The 17,749-nt window shown below is 37.2% G+C and overlaps 1 protein-coding gene across 4 annotated transcripts in view; it reads left to right on the top strand.

The window, feature by feature from the left end:
- The window catches only part of KCNH8 (potassium voltage-gated channel subfamily H member 8), a 400,632-nt gene that overhangs the window by 301,027 nt on the left and 81,856 nt on the right, over positions 1 to 17,749 (top strand). For all 4 annotated transcript variants that reach the window (XM_072726752.1, XM_072726751.1, XM_026006436.2 and 1 more), the window contains exons 9-11: positions 5,906 to 6,105; positions 6,965 to 7,214; positions 13,530 to 13,744. In XM_072726752.1, the coding sequence (XP_072582853.1) occupies positions 5,906 to 6,105; positions 6,965 to 7,214; positions 13,530 to 13,744 (665 nt within the window). The remainder of the gene's footprint in view (positions 1 to 5,905; positions 6,106 to 6,964; positions 7,215 to 13,529; positions 13,745 to 17,749) is intronic.

Raw genomic sequence — 17,749 nt, 5'->3', positions numbered from 1 at the left:
AGCATTTATATTCACCGGAATACTATTCTTTTTTTTTTTTTAAGATTTTATTTATTTGTTTGACAGAGAGAGAGCATAAGCAGGGAGAGTGGCAGGCAGAGGGAGAGGTTGAAGCAGGATTCAGGACTCAATCCAATAACCCTGGGATCATGATCTGAGCTGAAGGCAGATGCCCAGTGCCCAGAATGCTATTCTTAAAAACAGTGAAAACCCAAGGGTTTGAGAGGATATGGAACACCTTGACTTCCCCTATACTGTTGATGGGAGTGCAATTGGTACAATAATTTTGTTGATATTTACCAAAACTGAACATACTTGTATTCTGCCACTCAACAATTCCACTTCTAAGAGTATATATCCAATGGAATACTTATATATATATATTTCAAAAGACCGATAAGTGTCTATAGAAGCATCGTTGTTTCTATTACATAAATAAATGAATTATGAAATCAGTATCCAATAGAATACAATACAGTAATGAGAATGAATGAACTATTACATCACGCAACCACATGGATGAATCTTATAATGAATGCTAAGCAGAGAAGTCAGACACCAAAAAGTACATATTGTGTGACTTTGTTTAAAGAAAATTTAAGGGCAGCCCGGTGGCTCAGCAGTTTAGCACCGCCTTCAGCCCAGGGTGTGATCCTGGAGACCCGGGATCAAGTCCCACATCAGGCTCCCTGCATGGAGCCTGCTTCTCCCTCTGCCTGTGTCTGTGCCTCTCTTTCTCTCTATGTGTCTCTCATGAATAAATAAATAAAATTTTAAAAAAATAAAGAAAATTTAAAAGTAGGCAAATCTAATGGATTGCAATATAATTCACAACTACAGGTTACCTTTGGTAATGGGGCTGGTTAGTGTCTGTGAAGGGGACACAAGGAAGGCCTAGGGTGCTGGTAATATCCTGTTTATTCATCAGGAGGGTAAAACGCTTTAAGAAGTAAGCTGTACGTTTAGTATTTGTGTAATTTCTTGATGTGTGAATATGAATATCGCCTTGTAAAATTGTAATAGATGAGCTAAAAATAGTAACTACCAAGTGTGGGATGGGAAGGTAGGTAACAGTGAGCTGAGTTCTCACCTTTCATGTCAGGTTGTTTTTAGGTCTTGTCTTAACATGATGATTCAACCAATGGAAGTAAAACTAAGTTGTCTAAAATATTGGTGATGATCACAAGAAGACCTCAAATAAATAATTTTAAAAGATTGCCTTTGGGAGGTGGGATGGGGGTGAAAGGATGTGTTTGGGGCTGAAATGTTCACAATATATTTTCTAAGCTAATTGCTCATGATTACAAAACTTTTAAAACAAAATATCAAATGACCAGAGGTTCACTTCAGTTCCATAAATATTCATGGCATGCTTAAATTATGCCAGGCACTGTGCTAGATGCTGGGGAAACAAAAATGACTAAGACATAACTTTCCTTCGAGGAGTTCACAGTTCAGTAATGGAAATAGGAACTTGGGCAGATGATGTTCTTTCTTTTTCCATTTTAATTCTTCCTATTATAATGTACATTTAGAAAAGACTGAGAAGTCCACACAAAAATTAAAATTACATAAAATCCCATTACCAAAGATAGTCTTTTCAGTCTTTTTTACACATATATTACCCTCTTTTTGACAATATTTACATTAACTCTGCATATCATTTTTGCTGCTAAACAAAATATATTAGAACATTTTCCTATATCTTTAAAAGCTCTTCTATCAGGGCACCTGGATGCCTCAGTGGTTGAGTATCTGCCTTTGGTCGGAGTCCCACCAGAGCCTACTTCTCCCTCTGCCAATGTCTCTGCCTCTCCCTCTCTGTGAATAAATTAAAAAAATATTTTTAAAAAATAAATAAAGGCTCTTCTATCAGATTTACTAACGGCGGCCTCATAGTCACCTAATAAGTAAGCCCCAATGGATGGGTCCATTGGCTCAATCTCGGAGGTCAGATAAAACTTCCTAGTGAAGGTGGCTCATCCCTGAGGACATGCCCCGTTTAAATGAGTCATTGTTGTCCTGAAAAAGGTAAAGTGAAATTCCTAACAGTTAAGGCTTTCCTTGGGTCCTCTCATCCTATATATATTCTCCTGACAGAATTTTATTGGCCCCATATGGGCTATGGTGTTCACAAATTCAGGCTTTTTAAAGACGGCTACACTGCCATTCGAATAGGTCGTTTAGGAAATTGTTCTCACTCTGCTTTCTCCGCCATCTGCTCTCCACAATCCAGTGTACTCCAGCAGGAGTGGAAAATTCTAGGTCAGTGAGTAGGTGGGAGAGAGGAGGAGGGCAGCTAAGATTACCCAAAGCCTGGGCTCTGGTCTCCTTTTATATTAGGGGCAAACAGTCTGCAGGCACTGCAAAGTGGTTGGCTGACGAACTCAGCAAGGATGCTCTACCTCAGGAGAGCAGTGCTGCCCAAGAGGCAGGGAGAGAAAAGGGAAGGGAGAGGGAGGAGAAAAGGAAAGGAGAGGGAGGGAAGAGAAAAGAGAAGGAAGAGGAAGAAAAGGAGACAAAGAAAAAGAAAGCCAGGCAGCCCCTCTAAGAGTGCACTTTCATTTAAGTTCTATTGACTTTCTTCTGAGATCCCAATTACGGAGGTTCCTCCCAAGACCTGATATTAAGACAGGATTTTACAGGATTCGTTTTATACAAAACTCCTACACAAAGCAAAAGAGCCACCCACACACTCAGCAGCAGCCCTAGCATGCTACTTTAAGAATTATATACATCAGATTTGCTAGGAGGAAAAGGAAAAGTGAATGATAACTTCCAAACTGACCTGGATATTGCAGTTCTTGAGTCAAACTGCCATAGCAGATGGAATGATTTGGCCTGACAGTTATCTACACTCTTCACCAGTGTGAAAGTGATAACCAGTGACAGAGAGGCAAAATAACTTTAGAAACTGAAAAATTAAGGGATCTGTGGTTTTATTTTTTTAACTACTTAAATGAGAAGTATTTGCTGCTGCTGAAATGAAACTGTGAAATTATGGTGACTCGGATATAGACTAGAACTTTCCAACAACACTTAGAATGCTACAATTAATCCAGTAATTCTTTTTATTGATAATGTACAATTAGGATGCTAAATGATCTGAACATATTACTTCTCTTACTTTAAGTGTTTTACACACATTATAATTAAGCAAAGCAAAGTTAAAATCATACACATAATTAAGGAAAGCAGTGTTAAAATAAATGAAATAAAATTGTTCTCAGTACTCAGTTTAATCTCCATGAAAGACTATTACATACTTTTACAGATGGTAGGGCTTCCAAACAGTGAGCCCATAAGTATATTAACTGAGCCTGAAATTGGTGTTTAATTTCTTTGACTTGTAGCAGAATCGTTTCCTTCCTTTGCTGAGTGTTTACCATAAATAGAGGTCTCTTCTTCCAAACAAAGTATTTGACATCAGAACTACTGTGCTTTAAAAAACATGCAGAAGAATGGAACTCTATTTAGAATTTACCAAGAGTCATTCAATAGTGAGTTATTAGGCAGTATACATCTTTCTTGGAATAATTTTGACCTGTTGTAAGACATTCCATTTTTGAAAATGTAGGGAGAATATATGCTTACATTTGTATGGAGCCAGCATTTTTGAAATATTTCTTGAATTTCTTTCATCAAGAAGTTATTTCCACTAACAAACAATCTTAAATATTTAAGAGATTGCTGTAAAACCTAAACTGAGTCCTTTCCCCATATTTTTACACTATTGGGCATTTTGGAAATTCGTCATTACACTTTCCAATCTCACAGGAAAAATGAGCATAAATTGAGCAGCCACTGTTTTTCATACAAAATATTAGGCACTTTAAAAATATATATATTAACTCTTTAAATCTAAAAAAAGTCATATGAATAAGTTACCACTCTTACTTATCCATGGGATTTCTAACACCTTCCCAAGTTCACAGTTAGGAAGTGCCAAAGTCAGGTTTCAAATCTTGATGTGTCTGATTCTGAAGCCCATATTCTCTCTGCAACATTATACTCCTCCTGTGTATAGACCCTAAATTTAGCCTTTTCTAGTAACTTTTCCAAAATGTTGGGGGCTTCCTTATTATTACCATTTATCTTTATAGGCATGGTGACCGTATCTTCCATAGAGAAATGATGACGTATAACCTGAAAGAGTTTTAATTCCAATGTTAGATTAGATTGAAATTAACAAGCCAGTGGTCACTAATTACTGGAGAATGTAGAGGAAAGAGAAAATTTTATTTGAGGCTGTCTTGAAATAGAATGAAGATTCTGGAAGATAGATGCAGTAATATGTTGACACATTTGCACTAATGTATTCATTTTGAGGCTGAGAAACTTGAGTTCCTTGGACATTGAGGTTTTGGTACAAGGACACTTTGATAGGTCCTAACAGACAAACTACTAAATTTTTAGTCTTTTTTTTTTTTTTATCAAAAGCTGTTGAAACAGATGATTTCACCCAACCTCTGAGTTGTCAGTCCTGTCCAGGATGGGGATCAGGGGTGAATTCTGAATATCACTGAGAGTTGACCTGCCCAGAAACCTAACTACACCTGGCTCTCAACTCTCCCAATGCCATAGCCCTGGGTGGGTCCAAGGCCTTCTTGGATTATCTGCTAGTGTCTGCAGAGACCATTCCAGTTCTGTTTGGCTAATCACTATTTAGTACAAATCCCTGTCTTGCCTTCTTGACTTTAAGATACTTGAGCATTCCTTTTGGTGAATAACTCCTAGAAACCACTTTTTTTTTTCAGTAGAAGACCCATCTCCAATCCCCATCAACTCTTGAATTCTTGTGAACAGTCTTCTATCTTATAATCTGTTGGTGGTTTGAGAAAGGGGAAGAGTCAGCAAGAAAGTGGGGATTAAATACCAACTGAGAAATCTCATTAAAACAGGAATTGCATATATATGTACCAACCTGGTTCCTCTCAGAATGGCAAGATGACTCTAAGCAGAATATCTGTTTTTCTCTATGAATGCATTTGTTTCTTTAATGGTCCCAGGTTTTCAGATATCTCCTTAAAATGTAAGTAACCTCAGAGCTAAAGTGAGGTTGGCGATTGGAGCCATATTAATCTCAGCTTCAGATTGCTCAGAAAATCCTCAGTTACATTTCTAGCAACTTTCTCTATACCTTTATTAATAAAAATGTGTTATATTTAATATGCTAAAACAAATTTTAAGTGATGGCTTAGGGGAAAAGACTAATAAAGGTTAACCAGTTATAATAGACTTTTAAAAAAGATTTTATTAATTTATTTTTGAGAGAGACAATGTGTGCATGCACACACAAGTGATGGGGATGGGTAGGAGGGGGAAGGGAAAGGGACAAACAGATTCCATGCTGAGGGCAGAGCCCATTAGGGCTCTCCTGACCCTGAGATCATGACCTGAGCTGAAGTCAAGAGTCTGATGCTTAACCAACTGAGCCCCTCAGATACCTCTATAATACACTTATTTTTAAATGTATTTGTTATTATGATAACCATTGAACTGTAACTTTAGAGCTTTTTTATGAAATTATATCAAAATTATTTTATCATGGCTATTAAACTATACCTATTAAAATAATATAGATGCAAAAAGTACAAAATAAAATTTGGTCATAGCCAGAATAGTAGTTAGTGGATTGTGAGTCAGAGGGGCCTATTTTACCTATTATTGAATATTTTTAAAAGATATTTTTACTTTTATCAAGCCATATGGATTCAAGTGAATGCATCAGGATCCACTCTGTGACAAAGTGGCTGTACCAAAATGCTCATACCAAAACAGTTGTATCAACATGGCCACATAAGCATACTCTGCTGAATTCAGGATATATAAACTGTAAATTTAGACTTAAGGGGTGAGCTACTCAATATTTCTCTCCCATTGTATGCTTTGCTGTCCTCTCTAGCCTTAATGCATGCCTTGGTGTTTGGAAACGTGACAGCGATCATACAGAGGATGTATTCCAGGTGGTCTCTCTATCACACTAGAACTAAGGATCTGAAGGACTTCATACGGGTCCATCACCTGCCCCAGCAGCTCAAGCAGAGGATGCTTGAATATTTCCAAACAACCTGGTCAGTCAACAATGGAATAGATTCAAATGAGGTAATGTTCATTTCTCATGTTGACGTTTTCAGGCAGAAAGCACATATTGTTAGGTAAAAGCAAGGTGCTCTAATGCAGGCCTCAGAAGTGAAGTACACACCAACTTCTTTACCTGTATTTTTTAATCCCTCATGAAACCTGGTTCATCTTCTTTCATCGGCTTTGGCTTACATTTTCATGATGACACTCTGGACTGACCATTGTTTTACATTAATTTGCTACTTCGGTCAATCAGGTGGACTTTCATTCTTATTGATCCTCTCTGGAGGAACCAATCAATTTTTATGACCATTAAATTGTGTAATGTTGGATTATTAGATTAACCAAGTTACTGTGTGCCTTTAAAACCAACAAAGTAAAAAAGAAAATGTCTTCTGGCACATGTGTTATCTGTGGACTTCCAGATATACCCCAGATCACCACGTAAGAAAGGTATCCTATAATAATCAACTGTGCTACAGTGCCCCAATCGAACTGTAATCCCTCTTTTAACTGATGATTTGGTTTCTCCACTTGTGCAGATATGACCACGATGCCAGAGGAAAATACCAGTGGGTCCAAATTCCATATCTTCTCTCCTGAGTGAGAGTCTTTGTGAAAATTAAGTCACAAGAAGCCATACATCTTAATTCTAGAGTCTTTTATTAATGTATCATATTTCTCCAGACTTATTATCTGCTGATTTTTCAGTAGCAACTAACTGGGGTCACAGTCACTGAAAAATCTCCCCAGGGTTCTATGTATTTCCTCTTCTGTACACTAGTTGGTCAAACAGTGGGAAAAACATCCCTCTTCTCTTGCAGAGTAAATAAATTAGACTAAACTTAACCCAACTTGATTTCTTCTTTCATCTTGACAGCTTTTGAAAGACTTTCCAGACGAGCTGCGTTCTGACATCACTATGCATTTGAACAAGGAAATCCTACAGTTGTCCCTTTTTGAATGTGCCAGCCGGGGCTGCCTCAGGTCTCTGTCTCTACACATCAAAACCTCTTTCTGTGCTCCGGGGGAGTATCTGCTTCGTCAAGGAGATGCTTTGCAGGCCATCTACTTTGTATGCTCAGGCTCCATGGAAGTTCTTAAAGACAGCATGGTGCTGGCTATTCTTGGTGGGTCTAAGTTTAAAAACCTCATGAAATTTTACCCTAGAGCATAAGTTGAGAAGAGAAAATGGTGGGGGAACGGAATACTGCTATTGTGAGTAAGGAAATTCTGGGTGAACATATGGAATTAGGATTATTTCTTAAGTGGATTTCATTTGCCAACTATTTATTATTGTTATGCCACATACTGAGTTTACCCTGTGCTAAGTATTACATACAACATATCATTTCATTCTTGTTAAAAATCCAGCAGGGTGAATATTTTTTTAAAGATTTTATTTTATTCATGAGAGACACAGAAAAAGAGAGGCAGAGACATAGGCAGAGAAAGAAGCAGGCTCCATGCAGGGAGCCCAATGCGGGATTCGATCCCAGGACCCCAGGATTACACCCTGAGCCAAAGGCAGATGCTTAACCACTGAGCCACCCCGGCACCCCCAGCAGTATGAATATTAACCCCATTTTACAAATGAATAAATAGTATCTTAGTTAATTTGTCCAAATAACATGATAAGCAAATGAACACAGTTCTTTTTGATTCTTAAAGCCAGATTATTAGTCGTGATACTTGCTGCCTTTTGGTGAAGTAGCCAATCAATTTTAAGAGAGCATTTCTTTATTTCTGTGGAGAACAAATTCAGAGAAGAACATAAAAATTGTTTCATCTGGGCTAGAAATAGTGCAAAAATCATTATGCATTGAGAATAAGCTCTCACTGCAGTCATTAATCCAATATTTTCAAGGTTTTTTATTTTTACTTCCTGAAAGAAATTTCATAGGATGGTTTGTAAAGATTTTATACCACAAAGTTGACTCCCATTTATTAAGATACAATTGGTTTTCATTAAAATACAAGGTCAGCTGACAAAAGATGATGTGTAGAGTTAATGTTGAAAAATTCCTACTCACAATTTTTGTGTAATTCTTTTAAAATCACTATCTCTTGTTTTTTTTGTTGTTGTTGTTCATTCAACTAATATTTATGGAGGGCCTAAGAATGTGTCAGGTTGTGACCTAAACAATAAATATATTTTGAACACCAATGTAGTATATTGATGTTTAGAATTTGTGTTAATATAAAAAGGTTAATTTATTTTTAATATAATTTAAGAACTCAGATTTATAAAGCACTTAACCATTTATAAAATATTTTCACGTGCAGGGTCTTATTTAAGCCTTCCTAACACAAAGAAACAGATGGGAGTGGTATTTTCTCTGTTTTTCCAAGCCAAAGCTAACTTAGGTCTTTTGACTCTATACCCAGTTCTCTTTCCACCTCTAAGCAATGCCTGCTCTTCTATATAATTATTGTAAGCCTGCTATCACTGGATTCTAGTCATAAGCTTCAAGACAGATTATATTTGGGAAAGGGAAGAGAACTAATATTTATTGAATCCCCAATATGAGCCAGGTGTTTTATGTCCATTATCCAACTTAAATCCTACTATCCTGTTAGGTTGCCATGGTTAGTCCTGATTAAAGGTGGAAAGGGGAGGCTAGTGAATAGTGAAATACCCACAGGCTTCTCATTGCTTCATATTCACTCAATTTGCCACTTACCAGAGGAAAGGTAGGGCTTGCTTTTTAAAGTTTTGGTACAACTCTTGATTCATCCTCATGTTTTTTTCTCCTTAACAGAAAGGCTGGAGGGAAGGTACGAGGTTGAGGGATAGGGCAATTGGGTGATGGGCATTGAGGAGGGCACTTGATGTAATGAGCATTGAGTATTATATGCAACTGATTGTCGCTAAATTCTACTCCTGAAACTAATAATGCACTATATGTTAACTAAATTAACTAAAATTAAAAAAAATTTTTTTTTAAAGAAAGGCACAGGATAGCAACTGAAAGAGTTCATTTTCAGGTTGGCCAGTTCATTATCAGTGTTGGAGTGAGGCTGTGTTTTTAAAAGGAGAATTTAAAACTCCTGCTACCAACTTGGCAAAGTTAACAACCATTCTATTATTTTGTGATTCTAAATAAAAATTGACAGTTATTTTTTTTAATTAATTTTTATTGGTGTTCAATTTACCAACATACAGAAAAACACCCAGTGCTCCTCCCGTCAAGTGTCCACCTCAGTGCCCGTCACCCATTCACCCCCACCCCCCGCCCTCCTCCCCCCTTCCACCACCCCTAGTTCGTTTCCCCGAGTTAGGAGTCTTTATGTTCTGTCTCCCTTCCTGATATTTCCCAACATTTCTTCTCCCTTCCTTTATATTCCCTTTCACTATTATTTATATTCCCTAAATGAATGAGAACATACACTGTTTGTCCTTCTCCGATTGACTTATTTCACTCAGCATAATACCCTCCAGTTCCATCCACGTTGAAGCAAATGGTGGGTATTTTTGACAGTTATTTCTAAATTTGCTTCAAAAATTACTTTTAGTCATAAAATAATTTTCCATGGCCTTCCTTAAGACCATGTAAGTTTTATAGCCTGCCTATTAACATAGCCTTCCTTTAGAAGGGCATATAGTTATTTTTCCAAAACTACATGGTTTGATATGCTTCTAAGCAAAAATAATATAACTTGTTTAAATATATATAATCTCTTTTTTCCATAATCTTGGTGTGTTTTACATTCAGTAACTAGCAACAATTCTAGGAATGGAATATGAAGCCATCCTCCATAACATTAGAACATAATAGGTACAAATTCAGTGGCTTCTAGGTAATTAGCATTGTTTGTAATACATAATTCAACTGGATTTTCTTATTGAAAAAAATTCTACTCACATCTGAAAGGCTTAATCCTTTGCCTTATGCTCTTGGCCCCAATTTCCTCCATGAATTATGATTTTCATGATTAACATTTTCACATCTTCATTTCTACTGTGTCGAACATGAAAAGTGGTTTAAATGCAAACTGTCACATGACCATTCTAAATGCTTGTATGTGGTATTGGGACTAAACCCAAACAAGGATAACAAACTGCTAATATTCTATCTTTTTGGTTAACATTATTTCAATGGAGATTGGGTATTTTACTTCCTCTGTGGTAATATTGTCATATAGGGCCAATTAAAAGCAATACTGACTTTAATAAATGTAAGCACATGGCTTCACATTTGATCTTTAGATATTTAATACACATTCACTCTGCCAACAAAATGAATTAATATATAATGTTGTAGGGAAGAAGGATCACCAAACAGCTGTCAAGCCGTAACTTATTCAAGCAACTCAGTTGTCCAGTAGATACACGAAGGCATTTCTTAATCTGATGCCTGGGGAGGCGGTTGACATAGAATCAAGGATTTGTTACGGGGATAGAATTTGTTTGCCTTGTACACTTCCATTTCATGTCCTGGTAATTATGTTTTTCTACCAATTTCTTCACTGATGTTTAAAAGAAAATGACAAAGCACTGATAAATGTGCTCTTCACAGATGGTATTAGTCTGCTTAATTATAATTAAACATGTTATTGCTCTAACCTGGATAATTTGCAGATGCTTCCCATCAGCTTGCCTCACACACCCCCCATATCCCACTGCCTGTGGAAGACTCACTAGTTAGCAAATATCAATAATAGAATTCTGAAAAATGGAGAAAGAGATCATAGAAATCATAGAAATCTCTTCTTTAGAAATAAGAACACTGAGACCTAGACTAATTAAGAAACTTATATCAAGGTCCTAAATCTAGATAGTGAGAAATTCACAAGACCATAAAATCAGTGAAGGTAGGACCACATTGTTATTTACCAGTGTACACATACCAAGGCTCAACACAAGGTCCGGTACATAGGTCAGTGCTTCATAAATACTCATTAAATGAAAAATGCCCTGGAATTCTTTCTGTGGTGCCAAGCTTAGAAAGATGTTGATGTTTCTTTTATAGCTGGGGTCATTGTGGCTTAAATAGTCATGCTATGGTCATCCAAAGTATGAATGTGTGATGACCCTAAAGTCGTTCTAAACAGCAGTTGCTTAACAGAATATATAAACACTCTTTGTAGCAAGACACTACATCATGATAAACTCTCCTGAGATATACAAATTTCAAAATTTACTAGATTCAAAGCATCCTGGTATATTTACATCTGGGATCCCTGGGTGGCTCAATGGTTGAGCATCTGCCTTTGGCTCAGGTCGTGATCCTCAGGTCCTGGGATCGAGTCCCGCATCAGGCCCCTGCAGGGAGTCTGTTTCTCCCTCTGCCTGTGTCTCTGTTTCTGTGTCTCTCATGAATAAATAAAATCTTAAAAAGGCTAAAAAGCAGAGCAGATGGTATATTTACATCTTGCATTGGTACCCAATTTTGAGTTTTTCAGCACCAATTTAGATTTTTTTTAAAGATTTTATTTATTTATCATGACAGACATAGAGAGAAAGAGAGAGGCAGAGACACAGGCAGAGGGAGAATCAGGCTCCATGCAGGAGCCTGATGTGGGACTCAATCCCAGGTCTCCAGCATCACACCTGGGCCAAAGGCAGGCACTAAACCGCTGAGCCACCCAGGGATCCCCCCAATTTAGATTTCTAATAAAACATGTAAGAAACGAAATTGCCAAGTTTAGCAGTATCGGTGACAACAAAAACAACTTGAATTCTCTAGCACCATGTAGTTGTATATTCCCTTAGAACTGTAAGTATAGATTTTAGTCCTTTTTTTCTTTGGTCAAATAGGCTCAGCCTCAAGGTTTGAATTTAATGTTATTTCAAAGATAATACTTAGATGTAATTCAATAATTTTAAATGTTCAATTTTTATCTTTTATATACTTATGACTATTTCAAGTATTCACGGTTAATTTGGCATGTTTCCTTTTACTGTGAAATTCAATAAAACAGAATTTTATTGAAGCCTGCTATAGGTCAGAGACTTTCCTTCCAGAAATGCTGAGCACGATAAAAAAAATAACAATTCATAAGTTAAAAAAATAACCAAATAGGGGACAGGGCAATTTGTTGTATACCATTCCAAAGATATTATTTGTTTGGTGGTTTCTCTGCTGATCAGTTGTTGGTTGTTGATTCCCTGTGAGACAGAGTAAAGTGGCCATTAAAAAAATAATAAAATTTAAAGCACAGGCAGGAGGACAAAGGAAAGAAATTCCAAAGTTGTAGCCATGAATCTCATGCCAGTGTCCTCTGTGAACTTAGGTCATATTACTTCAGTGTTTAACCTAAGTTTGTCTGACGATTGAATGGATTTTCTTTCATGTTTCTCACATGGATGCCGAGTGAATTAATGGCTGTGTCTAAAATCAATCTGAAGGTGCAATCAACACTTATATTTATGCTCGCCTTCCTGCTAAGCTAAACTGATTCAAATCAATTGAAATATTTTAAAGATTCAAATACATCATCTAGTATGATCTAATCAGCAAACTCAAGGAAGCCAGCTACTTCCCAGGCAGGCGAATCTAACCTAAGACTGATAGACGGAGACTCCGCAGGCAAAATACCAGAAGGTGCTGGGAGTGGGTCGGGCACAGATGACAAAGTGGTGGTGGTAAGTCTCTCTCCTTACAGTGGTGCAAGCCAAGAGCACATAGTTTTTATTTATTTGATTTCTTTTTCTTTCTTTTCTTTTCTTTTTTTTTTTTTTTTTTTTTGATGGGAAAATTGGCCCTTTACACTGTTAGAGAGTATTAGAAGTATAGCTTGTGTCTTACATTTTCATTTAGTAGATTCAGTGTCCATCATGTCTAATACTTCTCTCGGCCCCCCAGTTCTGAGGAGAGGGAAGTAGGGCACCTTCTCTCTCCTCACCATCCTGTCTGATAGACATGTTCAGAGGTAAATAAAACAACCTGAGTATGTTAGCAAGCTGATGATGAGGACAATTATTGTGTTAGAATCAAAATTATTAATAGACATTTTAAGGATATGATACAGAGCCTTACAAAAAAACTGGAGCCATTATCATTTCTCTTGAATAGTTGAGGCAACTGTGACAAAAATGTCAACTGCTTTGTTTGAAGTTATTTGTTGAATGCCATGAGGGGTTGTCTGGAGTCATCTATGCATGACAATTGTTGTCTCTGGCTCTCCTAGTCTTTATCCCCTCGACCACTGCTCTCAACCAGGAACAGTCTTGCCTTGCCAGGGGACATTTGGCAATGCCTGAAGATATTTTTGGTTGTCACCACTGGGGGATTGAGAATATGTACATTCTACTGTGTACAGAAAGCCCCCTCCCATGACAAAGAATTGCCAGGGCCCAAATATCAACACTGCCAAGATGAAGGTTTATTTTTCTTTTGCAGGGTCATCTCAGAGAAGTGAAGCCTGTAAGTCAAATGAAGTCTCCAGTCCCAGCTTGCTTTTGTTTAAAAGTGACATGTCTCTTTTTTCACTGTTTCAAGGGAAAGGGGACTTAATTGGAGCAAATCTATCAATTAAGGACCAAGTGATCAAGACCAACGCAGATGTGAAGGCTTTAACCTACTGTGATCTTCAGTGCATCATCCTCAAAGGACTCTTTGAAGTGCTAGACCTTTACCCAGAATATGCTCACAAGTTTGTGGAAGACATTCAGCATGACCTCACATACAACCTTCGAGAAGGTCATGAGAGTGATGTAAGTCTCACTTCTAATTAGTGCTGAGACCTAAAACATGGATCCTCAGGATCATTTATAACAGTAAAAGCACATGTCATGACTTCACTTGTAAAAGTCCCTGAATGAATGAATACGGTTATTCAGCCAGTAGTTGAACAATTAAATAATTAGGTAGAAATCAAGCCTGGCGTTGGTTATCAACATTTTAGGAAAGTACTGTTTATAGATGACCTCCTTTAATTCAGTTTCTTTCTTGTTTATTTTCATGCGCTTATAACAAGAATCAGTTTTAGTGATATATAGTATTTAGCTACAGATGCATGATTTCTCCAGAATTTAAAGATTTCCAGATAGAATATATGGCTCAGAGTTTGCTGTGTTTGTAACTGTTTACTCTTCCACTTGCTTGCTAGGGAGTTTGCTTAAGAGAAATCTTTTTGTCAAACAGTACCCAAAATAGTCTATCTTAAAATTGCTAAATATGCATAAAAGGATTCAAGCCAAAGATTGATACACTGAAAGCATAATGAGCATTTTATGAAATTAGATATTTGCTGCGTGTCTCAGTTTATACAAAGAGCTTTCCTAACAAAATAGGTACTACCCTGCATCTTGGGATTAAGCTGGTTACGAATATGACTTCATTAGATGTGTCAGTGGCACAAATGATTTAATAGGAATGATTGTTGAAAGGCAGGCCAGAGCATGCATAATGTTCTGTAACAACAAAAGCCTCGATCGGCCGCCTTGAGTTGCCCCAGATATTTGCAATATTCTAGGGGTTTTCTCCCTGAGAGGAACTATTCTTCTGACTAACCCATATTGTGGAAGCATTTTGTTAGTCATTAATATTCCTCGTTCTGAAAGGTAGAGAAAGAATTCCTACTTCTTTAATAAAGAAAGGTGTATTTCTCCAGTTTCTTGAGGGTCAGTGACCTATCTAGGTGAAGGACCTAGACTACCCATCTCCAATACAGCACAAGAAGCTACTGCAAAGTGCAGAGAAGTCTCCTGAGGCAGAGACAAGGGAGTCCCTGAGGACATGCTCTTCTAGCAGCTTCTTTCCACTTGGACATATGTGATCATACTTGAGTGGTTGAGGTGCTGACTTCTCATAGCTACTTAAAACCTCATTTCTTAACATCCTAGTTCCCTACAACCTTGATCTGAGGCACCTGGCTGGCTCAGTTGGTAGAGCATACGACTCTTGGTATTGGGGTCATGATTTTAAGCACCACTTTGGGCATATGGCTTACTTAAAAATAAAATTAAATGAAAAGTTAAGAGAATTCAGAATTACTTTCCTAAGAGGTAACAAAGCCAAAGAAAGTATCAAATTTTTTTTGTAATACTAAAAAGAATAAATTGAAAGAATAGCTAAATTGGAAATACTACTTTTCACTTCCCTTAAATTTAAGATGAGAGGTTTTCAAAAGCCATAAGAGGAATTTAAGCTGAATTAAAAAAAAAAAAAAAAACCTCTTGCAGTATAGATAACGTAATTCCTCTAGTGGTTTGGTATAGTAAGTTGTCTTAAGATGAAAAAGGATCTGCCTTCAAATCTAAACTCACACATGTATTTTCTATAGAAATAGATGAACTCTTACAACACTAAAACCCCCAGAAAGTAGAGAATCAATACCTTTAACCATTATGTCATTCTGGACTGTTATTCACTTCACATTTATTGTCTAGGACATGAGACTACAAACTTCCTGGGTGAAATGAATTTACACGTGGAAAATTCTAGGTCTAGCAAAGCAGCTTATCTCTGTTTATAAAATACTTCATCAAAACATAATACACGGATCTGTTGCACTTACTTAATGGTTAGCTGTGAGGTATAGGGTCTCTAATGTGTATGGTGGAATCTGGTTGAGTATATCTCATATTCCTTAGTTAGCATTAGCTTCAGTGGTATCTGAATGTGAATTTATATTTCTGAGTCTAGACCCCCATGCCTTTAATATGCTGAGGTGAATCTTTATGTTGTTTGAGTTTTCAGTAGGCAGCCCCTATCTCAAACACAAATAGCACTGATAAAAGCATCTAATTCCTAAGTTGTATTGAAATGTGTCCATTGGGTCACTTGACACTGGACAGTTTCTTAAATACTTAAGCTGTACTATATCCATGAGGTTTGACTCTGCTTCCTCACTTAGATAACAACAAGGCTGAATAGATCTTTCAAGTGAAGTCTGTGATTTACCAACATCTCTTGCCACCGATGTGACTATATTACAATTTAATTCAAGATTGTACTGAAAAGAGAGCTATTTCCAAAGGAGGGACTTGGTTTAAATTTAGTACCCATTTCAGACTGAAATAAGATTGGGCTACTTGGAAGCAATTTTCCTGAAAATGATTTACCAAATGGTTCTAATTTTAAAAATCATATCCGACAACCTAGATACTTAGCTCTTCAATAGTAGCCTGAGTGTAGGTGTGCATCTGCTAGCTCAGTCTTGTGTAAAAAGAGAACATAATTAATTCTGCACCTTTTTGAAATAATTGTTCTTTGAAAATTGTGTATTAAAGGACTCACATGTTATTTGATCATGTCAGCTTTCCTTGCTATCGGAGAAGCAACAGGTGTTTTGTTTGTCAGTGTATATTTTAAAATATTCTTCCTGCAAGAAATGTCTTCTGGTGAATTGTTTTATGTATCATACACTTTTATGGTGCTTACGATGGTATCAGATATGGTGGAAAAAGCTCAGTAAATAATGGCCTAGAAATTTTACTTGCACCTACCCAGTATATTTTCTGTTCTGAAACTTTTCTCATACTGATCTTTCAGTGGATTCAGAAGTTGCAGCAAACATTACCTTGAAGGAAAAGATCACATTTCAGGTAGTGTCCCCAGGGCCCAGCATTGTGTTTATTATGTTCATGGCTTTCAGTAAATGATGATGGCTGTTGAACTTCTGGCACTTAATGAACATCTTACTTGCTCTGACTGTAGTAAAAAGACCCTCTGTGTCTTCTTTTCTTCTAGCGATTACGCAGGCTTACTGCTTCATTCCCTCCATTACTATTAGTTTTGTCCCTATCTGTTTTCCCCTGAAAGACCTCAGGGTGGAATGGACTCCACTGGATTCTAAGTTTATATTCCTCTCTACCTTGAAGTTCTCTTGCTCCTGCCTAGTCCCCTGCCTCAGAGAGATGAAGGTTCCATACTCCTAAGAAGAAAAAGGGTTACTCTTCACTTCTTCTCAAAGTACAGACTGATTCTTTTTAAAATTCTTATTTTAGGATAGAGCTAGTGTGGGGCATTGGCACAAGGGCCAGCCTGAGGATCCTGGTAAGTTTGGAGGCAACTTAGAATAAGGACATTGACTATAGGCAGCAAAAATCCAACTCAAATAGAGCATCAGAAGCAGAGGAGATTTATTGTAAGGATTCCAAGTATCTTATAGGATTAAATAAAGTACACGCGCACACACATACATGCAAATGCACACATACACACACCTGAATCTCAGGAATTCTTATAATCAGGTTAGGATTTTCTCCACATTTCTCACTTTTCCTTGCTTCTCCATTTCTCTTTCCTTTGGTCATCATGCCGTCTTTCTTTCCTTGTCCAAATGGCAAGAAATGGTTGCAGATAGCAGCTCCTCAACTCAAGTGGGGAGCAGATTAAGCTGAACTCTCTTAGTCAATTCTAGATTCCTGTAGGAAGACTGAGTGGTTCAGCTCAAGTCAAGTGCCTACTCAGGTTTCATCATTTATTGTGTGTGGGAGTGTTTGTGTGAGGGGGTCAATGATGAAGAGAGATCACACTCTAGTAATATGGTGGTTTCCATGGCAACTCATGGACTGAAGAATTACGATAAGAAAGATCCAGAAAAGTAGTGGGTGGTCAGGGGTAGCTGTTGGACAAATGAACCAAAGCCAGTGATTGTATGAACTGTGGAGAATCACATCATTGCAGGTTATGCAATCATATCTCAGCAACATTTTCTTAGAAAAAAAAATTAAACATATACAAAAAATAAAAACAAATAAAGTAGAGAACAC

The sequence above is a fragment of the Vulpes vulpes genome, chromosome 11 (genome assembly GCF_048418805.1).
Source record: "Vulpes vulpes isolate BD-2025 chromosome 11, VulVul3, whole genome shotgun sequence".
NCBI lineage: Eukaryota > Metazoa > Chordata > Mammalia > Carnivora > Canidae > Vulpes > Vulpes vulpes.
Note: the sequence above shows the minus strand (reverse complement) of the source record. Positions and strands in the feature narration are given on the sequence as shown.